Consider the following 16895-nt stretch of genomic DNA (forward strand, 5'->3'; position numbering starts at 1 on the left):
CATTTTGTAGGTTTTTGCTTACAACTACATCAGAAAAATGCATCTGATTTTTGTAGATTAGACATAGATGGGATTATGGATTCAGCATGCTCACTCTGTGTGTCACTTTGACCCTGCTGCTGTCTGTGTCTGGCTTTGACTGGTGCACCATTTCTCTGCAGGCATCCTCTCCCTCTCTCTGTCTGTCTCACACCCTGCCTCCCCCCCCCCTCTTCTCTTCGTCTCTCACTCTCTTGTTGGTGTAAAGGAGAATAGTTGTAGCTGTGAGGGAAAAACACCTGATGTAACTCCACCGGCTGCTGCCAAGAGACTTGACGATGCATGGGTTCGTGCGCTAATCCGGTAGTTAATGCTGATTCTTGATCCTTGTTGAAATTGTAAAAAGGAGATAGAATTACCGGAGGGCTAATAAAATGCAGTAATTTAAATAAAATCCTGGCAATGTGCTCTGTCTGAACCTGCCCAAGCGCACAAGTGTGTGTTAAGCCACCTGTTAAAGCCCTGTTCAGCATTAGCTTATGGCTTCTCAGTTTCCTTGGGCTGCTGAACCAATAATGAAATGAAATAATTTTAATCAGTACTTCTCAAAATATGTCAGATATCTGATGTATCTTGTTTAGTCAGGTTGCTTCTTATCTTCAAGAAATCTTAATCCAAAAATCACATAGATCCAATTTGAGCATGTTTCTTATCGTAAGCTTATCAACCTGTGTTGTCACCAAATTTCAAATACGAGAAATACACTTCTCACACAACAGTGTGTACAGGAACAGTGTGTAAGGTTCAGAGGGATTTAGTGGCATATAGTGGTGAAGATTGCAGATTGCAACCGGCTGACGCTTCTAACGGTTAGAATTTCTTCAGTGTTCATTGTTCAGGAGCTTTTTATCAGGAGCTAAATTATCCTCAGTTCTCTTCATCTCAAAAATAAACAGACCAGGTGATTAAAATCACTAACAACACTGATTAAACTAATTTCATGTCACAAATCAGTGACTCTGGCCCAGCACCTGCTAATATGAACTCACCTTTTTTCTCTAAAAACTCTCCGATCCAGAACATTCAGGAGGTTTTTACTGTAAGTGAAAAAATAAGTGTTCATTGTTCAAGAGCTTTTTACCAGGAGCCAAATTATCCGCAGAGTTCTCTTCCACTCCAAAACAAATGGTCCAAGTGATTTTAACTGGTAAAAATACTGAACAAGGCCCCGATCACACAGAAAGTATTTTGCAGGTTTTCAAATGAAATGCCACTAGTAAAAAAAAAGGCTTGCTGCGCATTTTTATTGTTGCCAGGCAACCACCCCATCATCACCTACTTACATTAACCTTCCCATGTAATCAACCTACTATTTTTTTTTTATCACAGTAATAAGTAACTAGTTCCTAAAATGTTGAAGCAGAGATCTGTGTGGGTACATGTGACCCCAAAAAACAGGGTGGATCACGGAGAGAACCACCAGTTGGTCCAGGAGCTTCGCCTTGATGATGGTCGTTTCCAGACATATTTTAGGATGACTCGGGGGCAGTTTGACAACCTGCTGTCTATTGTCGGGCCGTATAGCTTTGGGTATCCAGCAACCACTACCACCAGTTTCTCCTCCACTGTTTACCAACTGTAAACTTGTTGTCGTGACGACCGCAGGAAGCCCACCTCTGAAATCATCCAAATGGACAATGGGAAAATAAATTATGAAAAAAGAGAATATGCGGGGCGCTTTTCTGCTCTGAGTTGAAGTTTTTTCAACTGGAGGTGGTCAAAGCGCTCTGGCAAAAACGCCAGGTGTCTGGAGTGCAGAAACAAAAAAAGCGCTGCTAAAACGCTTTCTGTGTGATTGGGCCTTAAAACAGTTCCAGCAACAAAACAGTGTTTCTCTGATTATGTTTGGCACGTTACAGACGGGCTGCTAGCCAGCACCTGCTAATATGTGCTGTGCTCACCTTTTTTCCTCTTAAAGGTAATTCCGTTAATTTGGAAAAAGAAGCACTAAATAAAGCAGTTTCAGTGTTTTCCGACGCTGCTAAGTATATTGCCCAATACTAAAACACGAAAACTTGAATGGCCTTGTCCAGTGTCAGAGTATTTTGTTCATTCTGGGCTACTATAGAAACATGGTGGTGCAACATGTTGATCTCCGTGGACGAGGACCTGTTCTCTAGGTAGATACGGTTTATTCTCAGGTAACAAAAACACTATGATTCTTATTTTCAGGTGATTATACACTAAAAAAAATACTTATTATATTGTATTCCTTTTCTGCTAATATATCCCCCTAAATCCTGCACACTGGACCTTTAAATGAAGCGGTGTAGAGCCGCTGCTCATGCTCCTCATGAATTATGGCTCCCTATCTCTTGCTGTAGTTGAATCTAATGAGGCAAGCATTAAATTGATACTGATAACTTGATACTTGATAAGGCAACATTAGCTGACTGTTGGGCCGCCTGCTAGTGATTCCTCCTTTAGTGAAGCCTAAGAACAACATGCTACTAATTAAAAGGGTTATCTCCTCTGCATCATGTATAGAAGATGTTTCTGCGTGTGTCATTATTCAGTTTGTGTCAACATTGCCAGCGTGTCTCAACTGATTGCTGTGTCTCAACAATCGTACTTGCTACCAGGCACAGTGCGGTCATTAAAGTTGATTAGTTTATCACTCATTCTCTGCAGTGCCTGCTAGAAATGCGTTCTTTCATGGCATACTTTTAACAAGAATCTCGTGGTTTCAAGTCTACTAAATCTTAAAAGTGTACTGTTAGAGTCTAATATTTACGCTCTACAAAAAACATGTTCCTCCTCCTCTCTCTCTCTCTCTCTCTCTCTCTCTCTCTCTCTCCGTCTCCATTTGAATTCAATTCTGTTTCAATTTAATGAGCTTTATTGGCAAGAAAGTCTCTCCGTCTCATTCTCCCTGTGCCTCTGTGGCTCACATTACAGTAAGGGCAAAACTTGCATATATAGTGCTTTTTAAGAGAGCTGTGTAAGGAGAGGGCATTAAAGTTTAACTATGAAAAGATGTCCTGCACACCGCCCCCGCAGCAAAAGTCACCCCATTTGTTCATTTAAAGTTTAGTCCATGTCAGGTTTAGATTGTCAGAGCGTGAACTGATCGTGGAGAAGTTACTGTTTAGATACGGACACCACTAGCACACTGAAGTGTATGCACTGGTTTCAGTTCTTTACTGTTCAATATATCAAGTTCTGTGATGACACAAATCACAAGGACACAGGACACAGTAATGTGAACATCTGCACCGTGTAACAACAACCCTGCAACAAATACATTTTAAGGCTATATTTATCATGAGACTGTTTAATATTCTCTCACCTTGTATACAAACAATGCCTTAAACTTAATATTAGACACTTTACTACTTTATAATATCTCACTACAGCAGCGACTTGAACTACAGTGTCAGCTTCACAAATACAAATTTTCTGTCAGGGCTATTACTGAATATTTGATGCACAAATCTTGGTACTCTCTCTGTGTCCACATTAAACTGTATATATTACACAGTAGATAATCTATACACATACTTTATTGTGTGGTGTAGTGGAGATGGTGTCAGTAAATAACAATTAGGTTGTCAGTGTTCTGCCTTTAGTGTTCACTGCACATCATTGCACAGGAGGTGCAGAACTGCCAGCAGCTAAAATATGACACCTTAGCTTGGGAGGAGGAAACACACTTGTTTGCTTTGCATGGTGCTGTGGTCTAAAAGGGCATGAAGCAAAACAGACTGCAGAATGCTGAAGGAACATTTTGGCTGGAGAAGAAAGCAACCAAACAGTCACTGGTTTTGACCGTGGATGTATAAAGAGATCTAGATACAGCATCCCTGTGAAAGTTGTGCACCTCTGTCTAGACCTTGATCTTGATCCTGAACTAGACAGGAGTGAAGTTAGTTAAATAGCCTATTTGATATTTACTGTTTCTGTGGCTATCATCTGTAATAGCTTCGTAGCAAAGCCTCGATTTCTCCCAGTTTTTGTATATATTGGAAAGCAATTTTAGGCAGATATTTCACAGTTTTAGTCAGCTTGAAATAATCAGAAATGACAATTCAGTTGAGAGCGCAAGAAACTAAATGTCTGTCAAACGCGCCTTTGAATACAGGCATAGTTAGGGACGGTCCTAAAAGTGCAGTATGATTTCAATATTTATTCAACAGTTCACATCTGTGAATTCGTATAATAAATAGATAAATAATTTAAAAAATTAGAAAGTGCACATTTCAAGGTTGTGATGTCAGTAGCTCACTCATTCATGTACATATTGACGTGAAACCACCTCTGATGTGTCTTCAGCGTTCCCTCACAACTCTCACCACAGCTGTTGTGAGATGAGACCGTGAGACTGCCCTTAGCAAATCCCTTAGCATCATTATCAATGACCTGTTGCCTAAATATGCACAGTTTAAGGTTGTTATTTCAGTACTTGCTTGGTGATGAATATATTGCCACACAAATCACTCGTCACATAATCAGATTATTAATGTCATATCTAATATAGCCTTTATGTTGTGCAAAATAGACAATAAGTATGTTTTCCTGACAGATTTGCTTGTGGCTCGCTTATAAAAATAGACCAGATGCCGAAACTATCCCTGCAGATTGGAGGGGCAGCCGCGGAGCTCGGGGCCGGGGATCAGGATCTCCTAATTACGAGCTCAGGATGTCATAATTACAAACTCTTATCTCGTAATTGTGAGATAAGGTGTCTTTTTTTTTTTTAATTCAGTGAATGCAATGCACTTCCATAGCACGAGGCAAAAGAAGCTCAATATCTGTGATATGAAATTACCCGGATGATTGATGCATCATTGGGCCCATAGAGCAGGAGCACTACAGACTGGATCCGCTGAGCTGGCTATGTCCGGTTTAAATAAATTATCCACTGATTATCCACTGATTTACAGATGTCTCTTTCCCAATGTAAGTCTATGGGCAAAAGCTATTTGGGTCCAGTGGCAACACAGGACAGACCCATGAGTTGTAATTCCACTGTTTGGCCACTATGAAAATTGGTGTCGCAGTCCAGTGCACTTCTTGGGGGCCTGGTTTTGACAGAGATTATATCCTCTTCCTCCACAAAAGGAACCATCTGCATTGTGGTGTAAGCATGTAATTCTGCGCTAGATTGGTTTGAAGTATGTACTTGTATTTTTCTTGGTTAAAGAAGTATTTCACAGCTGAAAAGACTGTTTCTTTGTGAAACTGGGCTGTGTATGCAGTAGAAAGATGCAAATACTTTGAAATTGGTGCTACATGACCAGAGAAAGCTAATCTAAAAAGACCAGTGGCGCTTACTTCTGTTCAAGCGGTAGAAAACCTACACCTACCAGAATGCACCATGCTGCAGCAGACTAATAAACGTTCCTGCTGGTGGCTGTTTAGACACAGGAAACAATATGTTGGCTGTGTGTTAGCAAACCACCTCAAATTGTAGTGAAACCGTAAGCTTGTTTTTGGTGAGAAATGGGCAACACAGCAACAGACTCGGCACTGCTCAGTTTGTACAGCCTTCATTTTAACAGTACAGGAAACAGTATGGCTCCCACTTCCTGTTCATAGGTGTTCTTATTACAGTCAAACAGTGCACTAAAATATGTTTCCGGAAACATTTTAATCAAAAAAATAAATAAAAAATTGGCAATACATTAACAGAATCTAGTTTTACTGTCTGATCCGAGTTTGAGAGTGAGAGGGGTGTCTCTCTCTCTTTTCTCTTTTCTTCTATACTTGTTGTGTCCGTGGTGGCAGGCATACAAAAATGTGGAAGTACAATCTGTAGTTTGAGCGACAGCCCCAGAACCACTGAAAATTTGAGCAGAGAGATCTGGTCGCTGGCACGATGGAGGGAAGTTCCCCGTGGTTCACTGCTTGAAAATCAGCAAAGTATCCCTTAAAGAAATCCAGATCAAAAACAGGTTGACACATTGTTCACAATAAGAATTGGAAAGCTTTTAATTGGGGTCTGTTCTGGTAAGTCTCAGAACATGACTACAACTTGGTGCATGCGTCTTTGAGGTGGAATGAAAAGGGAGCCTTTGAAAGCACCAATCATGTTAATCCTCTATCAATACTGTTCTGTGCTGCTTAATGATTGGTGACACACCTCCCACTGTGCCTTTCTTCCAGCTCTGGTACATTCTGGCTCATGGTGAGTCACCAAATTGCTAAATAAGCGCAGGCTAAAAAATCTTAATGACCCTGATGAGAATAAATTTAGCATGATGACTTAGAATAGACTTAGTCACGATCTGCTAATGAACCACAAAAGATGTTGAATTGTGCTGATAAACTGCCCTTGTTCATCCAGTTCTGCGAGATGTTTGAGCGTCACTGATCTTATTTTAGAGGAGAGTGGATGCATGTTATTTTGCTGGATGCTGAAAGGAAAGCACAAGCAGCAAACCGCTTTTATTGCGACAGTAAAAATATGGTATTTTCACACTCCTTCAAGGCATCTATTGGTCTACCTGCCTCCGTCTCTCTCTGTCTGTGTCAGAGCCGATAGCTGAAGTGTCAGGCTGTAGGCTACATGTTATCACCATCTCCCCCGCTTCTGCATTTATCATTCCCTTATCAGATTACAGTGTACACACACACACACACACACACTCACAGTCACACAGTGCTTCTTTCCTTCGCAACTATTACTAGTGCCACTGGGATCTGTTGGTAAAATCCAAATTGTATGCAAATTGGTCTGTGTGACTGTGTGTGCTCGCTTGAGAAAGTGTGTGTCTCTTGAACGGGGGTGAGGCAGTGTGTGGGAGACCAATCCAAACAGTGGTTTTGTAAGAGAACATATTAGATGAGGGGCCCTCGGGTGCAGTCTGCCGCTGTTGAAGACAAACTCTACAACCTCGTATTATTGCTGTGGGAATAACGCAGAGTTTACCCCAAAACAACCACCTGTTTATACAGCACACACACACACAAATGAAGGCATACACACAAATGTATTCACAGATGCACTCGAGCTTGGAAAAAAAAAAATCCTCGGCACGAGTTACACATCTATATACATTCTGAACACATGTACACACAGCTGCCGCAGTGCCACACACTCACACACACACACACACACACACACACACACACACACACACACACACACACACACACATGTAGTCTCGCTAACATCAATAGAAGGGTGTGTCTGGGAGCTATTTTAAATGAAAACCACATGAAAGAGAGAAGAGGAGTGCAGAGAGAGACGCTCCTTACAAAGACATCCAAACAGTGAAGAACTAGAAAGACAAATGGGAGGGAAAATAAAACAGGCAGATCCCACTCTGCCGAAAAGAAAATGCTGCTGTGTGTTTATCATGTTTAGGGCTGCAGCAATACATGTATTTATTTAGGGCTGGGAGATACAGAGAAAATCAAATGTCATGATATTTTTGAACAAATATGTGATATGATGTTACAGTGTTGACTATTGGTGCTTACACAAAATATTTACATTGAGATTTTCGATCAATAATCAACAGTAATGTGGATATAATGACTGAGTGGGTAAAGGCAAGTAATTGAACAGTATGGTAAATTCAGAAAATTACATTACTTTACTGTAATGCAGCCATTAAAACCAGGACACCAGGATCTGAATGCACTAAGCTGTCGGTGACCCTGATTGGCAGTTCAGCTCTGTGCATGGGAAGAGACACAGAAGTGAGGAAAGCAAACAAACGACTTAAGTCAAGAGGCCGTGAGATCAAAACAAACTTCTTATATTGGACAAGACTATTTTTTAAGCCATTGAGCACTTTAGCAGAGATGATTCATAGTTATTTGTGTCATTCTTCGCTGGTGCACAGTTAATTCTTTGTTCTTTCAACAATGGGTCGTGTTGTTAATATATCTGGCTCCTGCTTCCAGTTTCCTTCTTTGAATGATGAATACAGACTACCGTCACCTGCTGGTATGGAGAGTTATTTCCTCTCACACAGGCGCAGAACGTTCGTGCTAGCTGGCTGTTGGCTGTAGTCTTTGCAGTGTGGTCAAGAACAACAATTTGGCTAAGACACAAGCCACATTAGGCGACGCAGCAGTCTGGGCCTTAGGACAATATTTATACTCATATTTATCCTTATTTATCATGATATAGATGTAATACTGATATATTGCCTAGCCCAAGGTTGATTATGTTGTAAATTGATAATTTAGTCTATAAAATGTAAGAAAATGGTGGAAAATACTTAATAATTTCCTGTATCCCTAAGTGACATCTTTAAATGGCTCGTTTTGTCTGATTAACGGTCAGAAACACAAAATTACTTCATCTTACAACTATGTAAATTGAAGAAAACAAGAAGTTGGAACCATATAGACTTGTAAATTATGTTTGAAACAGTTAATTTAAGTGCAGATATTTGCCTAATTGTGTCTGGTCTAATCATCTTTCATTACGATGTTTAGTATAGGATTGAGCAACAATTGTCAGGTCTTACAGATGTCTGCCTTTTAGTCTATTTTCGGGATCAGAGTCATTACTGGTTTGGTCTCTAAGAAACCAGTGAGCAGGGGTGTAGCACCAAATTCTGGGCCCTGTACACTCTCAATGTCAGTGGGCCCCTATCCATGCCAGTGCACAAGGCGCGTGAGAAAAGAAAGAAAAAAAAGGGGTATTTATTTAAAATAAAAAAGCATAAACGGGGTTTTAAGCTACACCCTTCCTTGCCTTCAGCATCTGATGCAGAACTCTCTACATCTACAAGAATAAAGAATTGGTATTAGCCTCTTAACATACAAATAACCCAACCTACTTTTTAAAGCAAGCTCACTTTGTATTTCTAGAGCCATTTCAGTGCAAGATGAACTGCTAAAAATAATGAAACATATGGCCAAGCATTGCTTATTATGTTGACAGATTGTCTTTTAAATGGGGCTCATTTTTGTGTTGCTATGGGCTGAGCTCTAAGGCTGTCAACCAAACAGTTATAACTGGTAAGTATCCACAAGAGGGCGCTTGACAGCGCTTGACATCTACCATTTAGAACAAGTACAAAGATAATGTGAAAGGTTGCGAATATGTTCATTAAAAGTCAAACGTGAAGTAAACATCAGATATGCTTTCCTACAATAGATGCTTAGACTAGCCTAATTATTTGCTATAACATGCAGTATTCATCATGGTCAGCAAGTTGCAGAAGTAAAAATGTTTTTAGCCATTTTTCAGCCAGATTGAGAGGAATAGCTAATTGTTTTTCTATGTTCTTCTCACCGCCTACACTTCTCTCTCTCTCTCTGTCTCTCTCTCTGTCTCTCTATCTATCTATCTATGGCAAAAATGTATGGCAAAAATCATAATCAATTATTTTTAATTGATATTGAGATCACAGTTATTTAACATGATTATTCATTGGCTTTGGTAACATCATGAATTTATTGAGAATTGACAATAGCTTTTAAGCACTGCACTGCAATGCTAAGGCTTTTTACCAGACAAAAATAATAAATTGCTTTATTGCTCAATTAATATATTACTAGTGTGCACTTGAGCCTACAGTGATATTGGTAGGCTATTTACATGTTGATGTATGCAGCAGAACAACTCGCATTAAGGCAGCGATTCTACCAGTCAGAAGCTCTCTCTCTCTCTCTCTCTCTCTCTCTCTCTCTCTCTCTCTCTCTCTCTCTCTCTCTCTCTCTCTCTCCCTCGCGAACCAACATACCAACGTAAGAGGGGGTCGGAGGGGGGAGCTCGCCCTTGAATACTTGAACAACGATCTCACCTTGTCTTTGCTCATCTCTAATCTCAGCCTCATCTTCAGAAGAACCGCCAGGACTGGCCACTGCTGCTCCTGCTGCTCCAGCTGCTGCGGCTGCGCCAGCGCCACTGTTTGTTTCTGAAACAGGTTAATGTTGACAACTAACGTTAGCTGGCCCGTAATTGTCTTTATGCTTACAGCCGCAAGCAGCCTGGTTGGCAACTAGCTAAGCTAAAGACTTCACGTGAGCATACAAACATCAGCAGCAGCTGTCTGGAGTGGACTACCTTAACTTGGTGGACTTTGCACCAACAAGCAAACTCGGTTCACCTTTGGGAAAGAAAGCAGTCAACAGCTGCCTCCCCTCATTCTGCCTTCTTTCTTTTTCTTTCCTCTCTTTCTTCTTTTGATACCCCGATTTATGCTTTTTGGGCAGCATGATGTCTAGCCCCCAGGTCATTCAATCTGGGCTCACTGACGTTACACTTGTCGCCGGTCGCTGTCGGGCGGACTAAACCATTTTGCGCCTCCAAGAGTGGGCCCCCAGAATGTCCAATATGTGGGAGGACTGTGACATAAAGTTCATTCTCTCAGTTGATGTTATCAATATATTTGAAATAAATTATGACACCAATTAATTGGAGGGCCCAATTCATTCGAAATAAAGACATCACCAAAAAAAAAAAAAAAAAAAAAAAAATCAGGATTTTCATGGGCCCCTCTGCCTACTCGGGCCCTGGGTAGTCAGGTCCACTTTTCCCCCCACTACCACGCCCATGCCAGTGAGCAACCACTGTTAATGTCTTTCATTTATATAATGTGAAGAGGCTTCTGTCCACTTAAATCAATTTGAATATATTGACAAAATGTGGAGGTCCACAGGTATGAACATCTAGCTGAGACGTAGATGTGTTTGTAGACTGTAGTTCTTCTCTAGGTTTACCAGGGGGCAGCGTAGAGAGGACCAAAGCCTTGCAGGAACTTATTTCTCTGGAGAGGCAGAATAATGCACATGTCAGTCATAAGTAAAGCTCTGTGTGTGTGTATCTGTGTGTGTCTATCCAAGGTCAGAGGAGGACTCTGAAGGCAACAGGGACATCTGCAGTGAGATTCTCCAGATGAAAGCTCTTGAGAGGCTCACTTCTACGGTCAGTGTGTGCATGTGTGTGTCTGACGTCTGGTAAATGCAGTATCATATTGCTGCGTCATTACTGTGTGTTTTGATTAATCATTTATCTCTGGTTTTTCACCAACAGGTACAAAGCGAGTTAGCGGCTGCTCTCGCCCGGAAGACTCGCAAAGCTTGTAAGTATACATTTAGAGTGTGAGTGAGTGGGTGTGCTTCCCCAAAAAGTTCTCCTGGTATGTTTTGTTCGAACATAAAGTGACAAAGACAATGTTGAGTGTGAATATCTGTCCGAAATAACTCGATTCTGCTTGTGGTTGGTTGCAGTATCAGAGCAGGACTCTGAAACGACAGAGACAAGCCAACAGGAGCCTCGCACGCCTAGCGAGGAGAGCAGCCCGGTAATACACACACACAGACAAACACACTCCTACTTATCCTAATGTCCCTGTCATGTTTCATTTTATTTTGCCCCTGCTCTTGATCCTTTAGTTAATTTTCAATCCAATCCAACATTTATATTTTACTGGGTAATCTGGACGGCGCACAATCGGCTTAAAGTTGGCCTACAGAAGAGTTACTAAAGCCAATCCAATTTAGCATAGAAATGTTCCTGATACCTCTGCACTGGGAAAATAAAGTATTAAATAAAGCTTGCAGTTTGATGTAATAGCAGTGGAGATTGGGAATTGTCAAGACAGGAAGATTTGGACAACCTCTCCTCACACGCAGCATAGCCAAAAAACAAAAAGGTGTGGTACCATACTTGCTCCTGATTTTCCTGGGAGAGTTGCGTTTTTCATTGCCCTCCTCCGATTTTCCTCCAAGGTCACAATTCTGCAGTATCTCTCCCAAATTTTTACACCTTCCTGGACAGTGCTACTGTACAGTTTCCACCCGCATAACCACACGGCTACACCACATGCCGCAATGTGAATGAGAATTGCTCATCCTCATCCTCATCCTCCTCAGTGTGTGAGAGGTGGAGAGAGAAAAGGAGAGTACATAGAGAAAGAAGTACTAATCAAGTTTCAGATGTCCTGGAAAGAAGAATTCCTGATTTTTATGGAAAGCTTTAAAGGAAAGGGTCATGCATTTTGTAAAGTCTGCTGCTTCGATTTTTTTCCATTAAGCATGAGGGGAAACTGATGAATATTACAGTAATTTATGCCATAGATTCACAGAAGTGTGTAACGCCTATACAGTATCACTGAAATACATGCAAAGCTGCTGTTTCCTTAGCCTGTGCCTATGAACACATGCTGTCGTTGTGAAAATCATTATTTGACAAAGCAGTTACCATTTATTTGTTCGTGCTCCACAGTTTGCTTGCTTGTTGGACCAGGCTCAGTATGGCCACTACTGGCTAATTAAAATTGAACTCAATCATCTCCAACACAGATCAGCTGACGACATTTATAATAACAGATCATAATTAGCTTGTTCTGACTACCTTGCTCTCTTTTAAAGGTCACTGAGTGCAAGTTGTGTGTGCATGTGTGTGTACAGCCATGAGTTCGCTGAATGTAGAAAACGGGGTCAGAGCAGAGTGCAGGGGAAGGTTTGCTTTCTGGTCCCATCGCTTTACAGTGGAAAGCGCTCGTTCACCATCAATTATTTATCCTCTGATTATACCAGAGATGAGAGCAAACAGGAATCAGAAAAAAGAGAATATTTTAAACACAATAACATACGTAGTACTTAAGATTAGTGGTTCACATGCTTTTGGCTCTTAATACAAAGATGTGGCTCTGTGCAACCCCCTTGTCCTTGTCTCCAGTTGCATGTGTCTATGACTTCTAGTGTACAAGTAAATTGTGACGTAAAGGCAAAGCTCACAATTTGTGTGCTCACACAGTATGTACCAGGCTGCTAAAGATCTGTCAATATTTCCAATGAGGAAACATCAAACGGGCACAGATGTTTTTGCCACAGCACAACCAACCTGGCCTCCATTTTTTTTTTTGTCCACAAGGTGTGTTATGTCACCATGGACCTTTCAGATGCTGAATTTTGCCACTTTGTGCAGGTGTAGTGAGAATAAAGGCACTGATGTTGGAGAATCGACCAGGCGACTCATAACTCTGCTTCAACTGTGCCTGACGATGGTCGACCAAAATTTCTGACATTTTAGAGTGGTTGGTCTTCGCTCCCCTGTACAATGCATGGAAAATGATGCCCGACGAAGCCGAAATACAGTCCAACTCTAAAATGAGTTGTGCAGCTCAAGAATTGGGTCAGAAATTGGCCAGTGTATGTCCAGCTTTAGAGACAAGCTGCTCTACCGAATAATGACCTGGCATGTAAAGATGGCAGAGGAGAGAAAAGAGCCACACATGAATAGAGTTGGGTACTGAACTTTTACTGATATCGACCAAATTACATTGGTACTACCGAGTACAGATTAATTTGAAATCCATCTGTGCCAAATGTCGCAACCCGAGAGCACATCTGGGTGAGAACATTGGGTTTAGGCAGAAGTAGCATGAAGCACCACAAAGAGCACTGAAGCCTCAAAGCCAGCAATGGAGCTCCATGGAGCCACCAGGTTTGACTTCAGACAGGAGGTGGATACGCCCCAAAGTCGGGAAGCCAGCCGTGTAGCTGTGCAGCTGCTTTGATGTGCCGTTTTGATCTGCTGGGATAGTTTCAGTGTCTGGCCTATTTTTTTTTATTTTAGTAATGACCTAGTGTCACTGCTACATGAGCAGATAAAGACAGACAGACAGACAGACAGAAGATTAGCTTTATGTGATTAGACAAAGCAGAGGAGCAGAATTGCATTTTAGTCTACAATGTCCGTCTTGCCGCTCGTTAAAAAGAATACATTTCTGTTACAAAAGAGAAAGTAAAGTACTGAAAAAAGGTACCAAAAAGGTTCCTGTACCAAATTCCATGAACCAGAACCAGTACTGGTTTCGGTTCAGATGTGAGCGGTACCCAACCACGATGAGTGAGATGCTCTGGTTTCGTAAGATGAGGAAATTGCTGCACCACCTACGCAACACTCTCTGTTTCGTTGGGCTGTGGGATTCATCCTGCAATCCTTTTGAGGGGTTTGAGAACCACTGCAGATTATAGTGGCAGCATGAGTATTAGTTTAGTTTATGTGACATAATGAGAAGGAGGACAATAAACCACACGCGGCTGCTTTAGTTTCAGTTATCCGTCAGCCTGCTGAAAGTTTTAGTGAGCCATAGATCTCAAACACAAGAGGCCAATGAAAACTTGTAGGTATATTGGGAGAGAGAAGGAGATAGACAGAGACAGCCGTACAATACAGACACACGCAGACAGGTTTATCTATGTGTTCTGTGTTTTGAACGGGAAGCTGAAAACAGGTTAACAGGAAGCAGCAAGGGACAGGGGGCTGTGGCTCTGATATATTGTGTGTGTGTGTGTGTGTGTGTGTGTGTGTGTGTGTGGCTACTCTACTAGATAAGAGTTGTCACTGGGGGGAGTTTTCCTAGTAAACAAATTGAAGCGTGGGAGTATGCTATCATGTTCTCTGTGTGTGTGTGTGTGTGTGTGTGTGTGTGTGCGCGCTTGTGATACCCTCTGCTGGAGCATGGCACCGTGGGATAGTCGAGCTCACAGGAAGGGTTAACCAACTCAGAGCCAAATGAAATATCCCCTCTCTCTCCCTTTTCCAGGGAAAATAAACAGACCAGGCTGCCTGCCACCGGTGATAACCATCATACTAGCAGCACCTTAGGGAGCACACACACACACACACAGTCATTTTTTCTGTCGCCAGGTCTATCCCAGGACAAAGCCATTAGTTTATCCGGTGTCCTGCAGCTCTTCTAATGAAATCTATTCTCAGTCTCTCTCTCTTTCTTTCCCTTCCGCTTCACATCTTTGGGTTTTCTGCTTTGTGTTTCTCTTTCCCTTTTCCAAGAGATCAATGTTACATATTCACATTTACACACTTTCTGTCTGCATCAGTTTGGCTGCCAAGATGGCTAACACATTTCTCAAGTCCCAGCTATAGAGGGGAGGAGACAGACAGACGCCCCCCCAACACACACTCTTCCCACACAGACACACACTCCCGCCCACTTATACTACTAATCACACACACTCACTCTTTCTCCGCCAGATCCTCTGACACAGAGCAGTCAGACTGAGACAAAGAGAGAAGTGCAACAGATAAAGGGAATTACAGACTGTGATAGATAGAGAGAATAAGAGACAAGGAAGAATTAGGGAGAGAACAAGGATCATTATTTCATCTCATTCTCCTCACATGGACATAAGGGACAACTGAAAACTTGTCAGTGCATGTTTCTGGATTATGCCCGAACCGCTCCCAGTCTCTGAACTGTCTTGACCTTCATCCCACCAATACTTTTTAAACGTCTCCACCATGTCTTGGGACTGTGGGTTGAGATATGTGTTCCTGCCACCTGTGTTGCAGCTGGGCGGGGTGTGTGCACTGCGGGATGGCAGTGGAAGTGGCGGCGGTGGCGGAGGAATGGGGACCGTGTGCGGACGCGAGGAGCTGACCAGCCGGCTGGGGCTGGAAGCCGTTCAGAGGCTGGCCAAGGACGGCTGTCGGCTGCTGCAGAACCACAACTACCGGCTGCCTGACAGGAACCAGGCGGTGAGTTGAGAGTGTTACAGTGGCACTTACATTTTGAAGTGTCATTCATGTCATACAGTGTACCAAAGCAGTGATGTTGTTCTGTGAAGTTGTTGGTCTCCCTCCCATGTAATCTGCAGAGTGAGTTGTGGCTGTATGGTTAGTATGAGTAGAGAGTGATGGACGTCATCATGTGGTAAATGTTGTCATTACTGTCATCACTGTAAAACACACACACACACACACACATACAAACACACTTCAGGTATGAGTTACTCATGGGTTCGGGGTCAGGGTTCATGTGAGTTAATCCTCATCAGGAATCTAAAGGACACACACACCAGCCTTGTCTCCTAGAAATTACATTTATATCCAACTAATTTAAAGATCTAATTTGTAGGACTTACAGGGATATTTTGGTAGAAATGGAATATAATATAGGAAGCATGTTTTCTTTAGTGTATACCTGAAAGTAAGAATCACTCTACATAAGGCCATTTGCATTTTCATGTCAACCACTGTAGTTAGAAGTCTTTCTGTGATGAGCAGCATCAGTAAAATCACTGATTTCTAACATGAGGCTCCTTTATTCAGTGTCTTTACTGGTTTAAATCACCGGGTACGTTTGTTTTGGAGAGGAAGAACCTGCTGTGGATAATTCGGCTGCTGTTTAAAACCTCCTCAATGTCTGGCTCAGAAAAAAGGTGAGCATACAAAAACATGTGGTGGGCGAGCTGCCCGTCTCCGACATGCCAAACATTCGGATTTTATCACCTGGTCCGTTTGTTTTGAAGAGGAGGAGACCTCTGCGGATTTGGCTCCCAGTTAAAACATCCTGAACAATGAACACTGAAGGAATTCTAACAAGGGGAAGTTTCAGCTGGTCACAATCTACGTTAATTTTGCATTTTCCCCCAACCTTAACCAAACTGCATTTGTTAAACCTAAAACGAGTCTGGACGCAAACCCAAAGTTCTGGTGTGAAGGTCCTGCACTTTGTACACACACTATCCTCCCCACCCATGTCCTTCTGAAGCCTACACCGTACATGAGTGTAGTGTTTCGTTACCTGAGAGAAAAACAGTCAAACCATAATCCAGGCAGTGATTACGTTGCCACAACAACGTAATTAAGAAAGCAGTTTATCAACATACAAACATCTAGGAGACTGGGTTGCACACACACAAACATACACATTTACAACATGCCTGCTTACTTATATACATCACCTGAGCACCCACACACATACTCACGCTAACTTAAGTTATCATTGCATATGCACTCAGAGAGCTTTGCTTCATTCATATCGCTTTAGATTAAATAACCACCAGCTCTCTAGCTCGTCTAATGTGGGTGTTAATAATGGCTTAGCGCAATGTGATCTCATACCCTTTCACAGTCTGTAAAGTACTGTGTGTGTGTGTGTCTATGTCGTGTGTGAGCTTGCTGGCTAGAGCTT

The 16895-nt window shown here is 42.0% G+C and overlaps 1 protein-coding gene across 1 annotated transcript in view; it reads left to right on the forward strand.

Annotated features, from left to right (window-relative positions):
* Positions 1-16895, forward strand: part of rapgef5a (Rap guanine nucleotide exchange factor (GEF) 5a) — a 71443-nt gene that overhangs the window by 19173 nt on the left and 35375 nt on the right. The window contains exons 6-9 of the mRNA XM_049603334.1: positions 10792-10873; positions 10982-11030; positions 11179-11252; positions 15272-15457. Of these exons, the coding sequence (XP_049459291.1) occupies positions 10792-10873; positions 10982-11030; positions 11179-11252; positions 15272-15457 (391 nt within the window). The remainder of the gene's footprint in view (positions 1-10791; positions 10874-10981; positions 11031-11178; positions 11253-15271; positions 15458-16895) is intronic.

Source organism: Epinephelus fuscoguttatus, linkage group LG17 (genome assembly GCF_011397635.1).
Source record: "Epinephelus fuscoguttatus linkage group LG17, E.fuscoguttatus.final_Chr_v1".
NCBI classification, from domain to species: Eukaryota; Metazoa; Chordata; class Actinopteri; order Perciformes; family Serranidae; genus Epinephelus; species Epinephelus fuscoguttatus.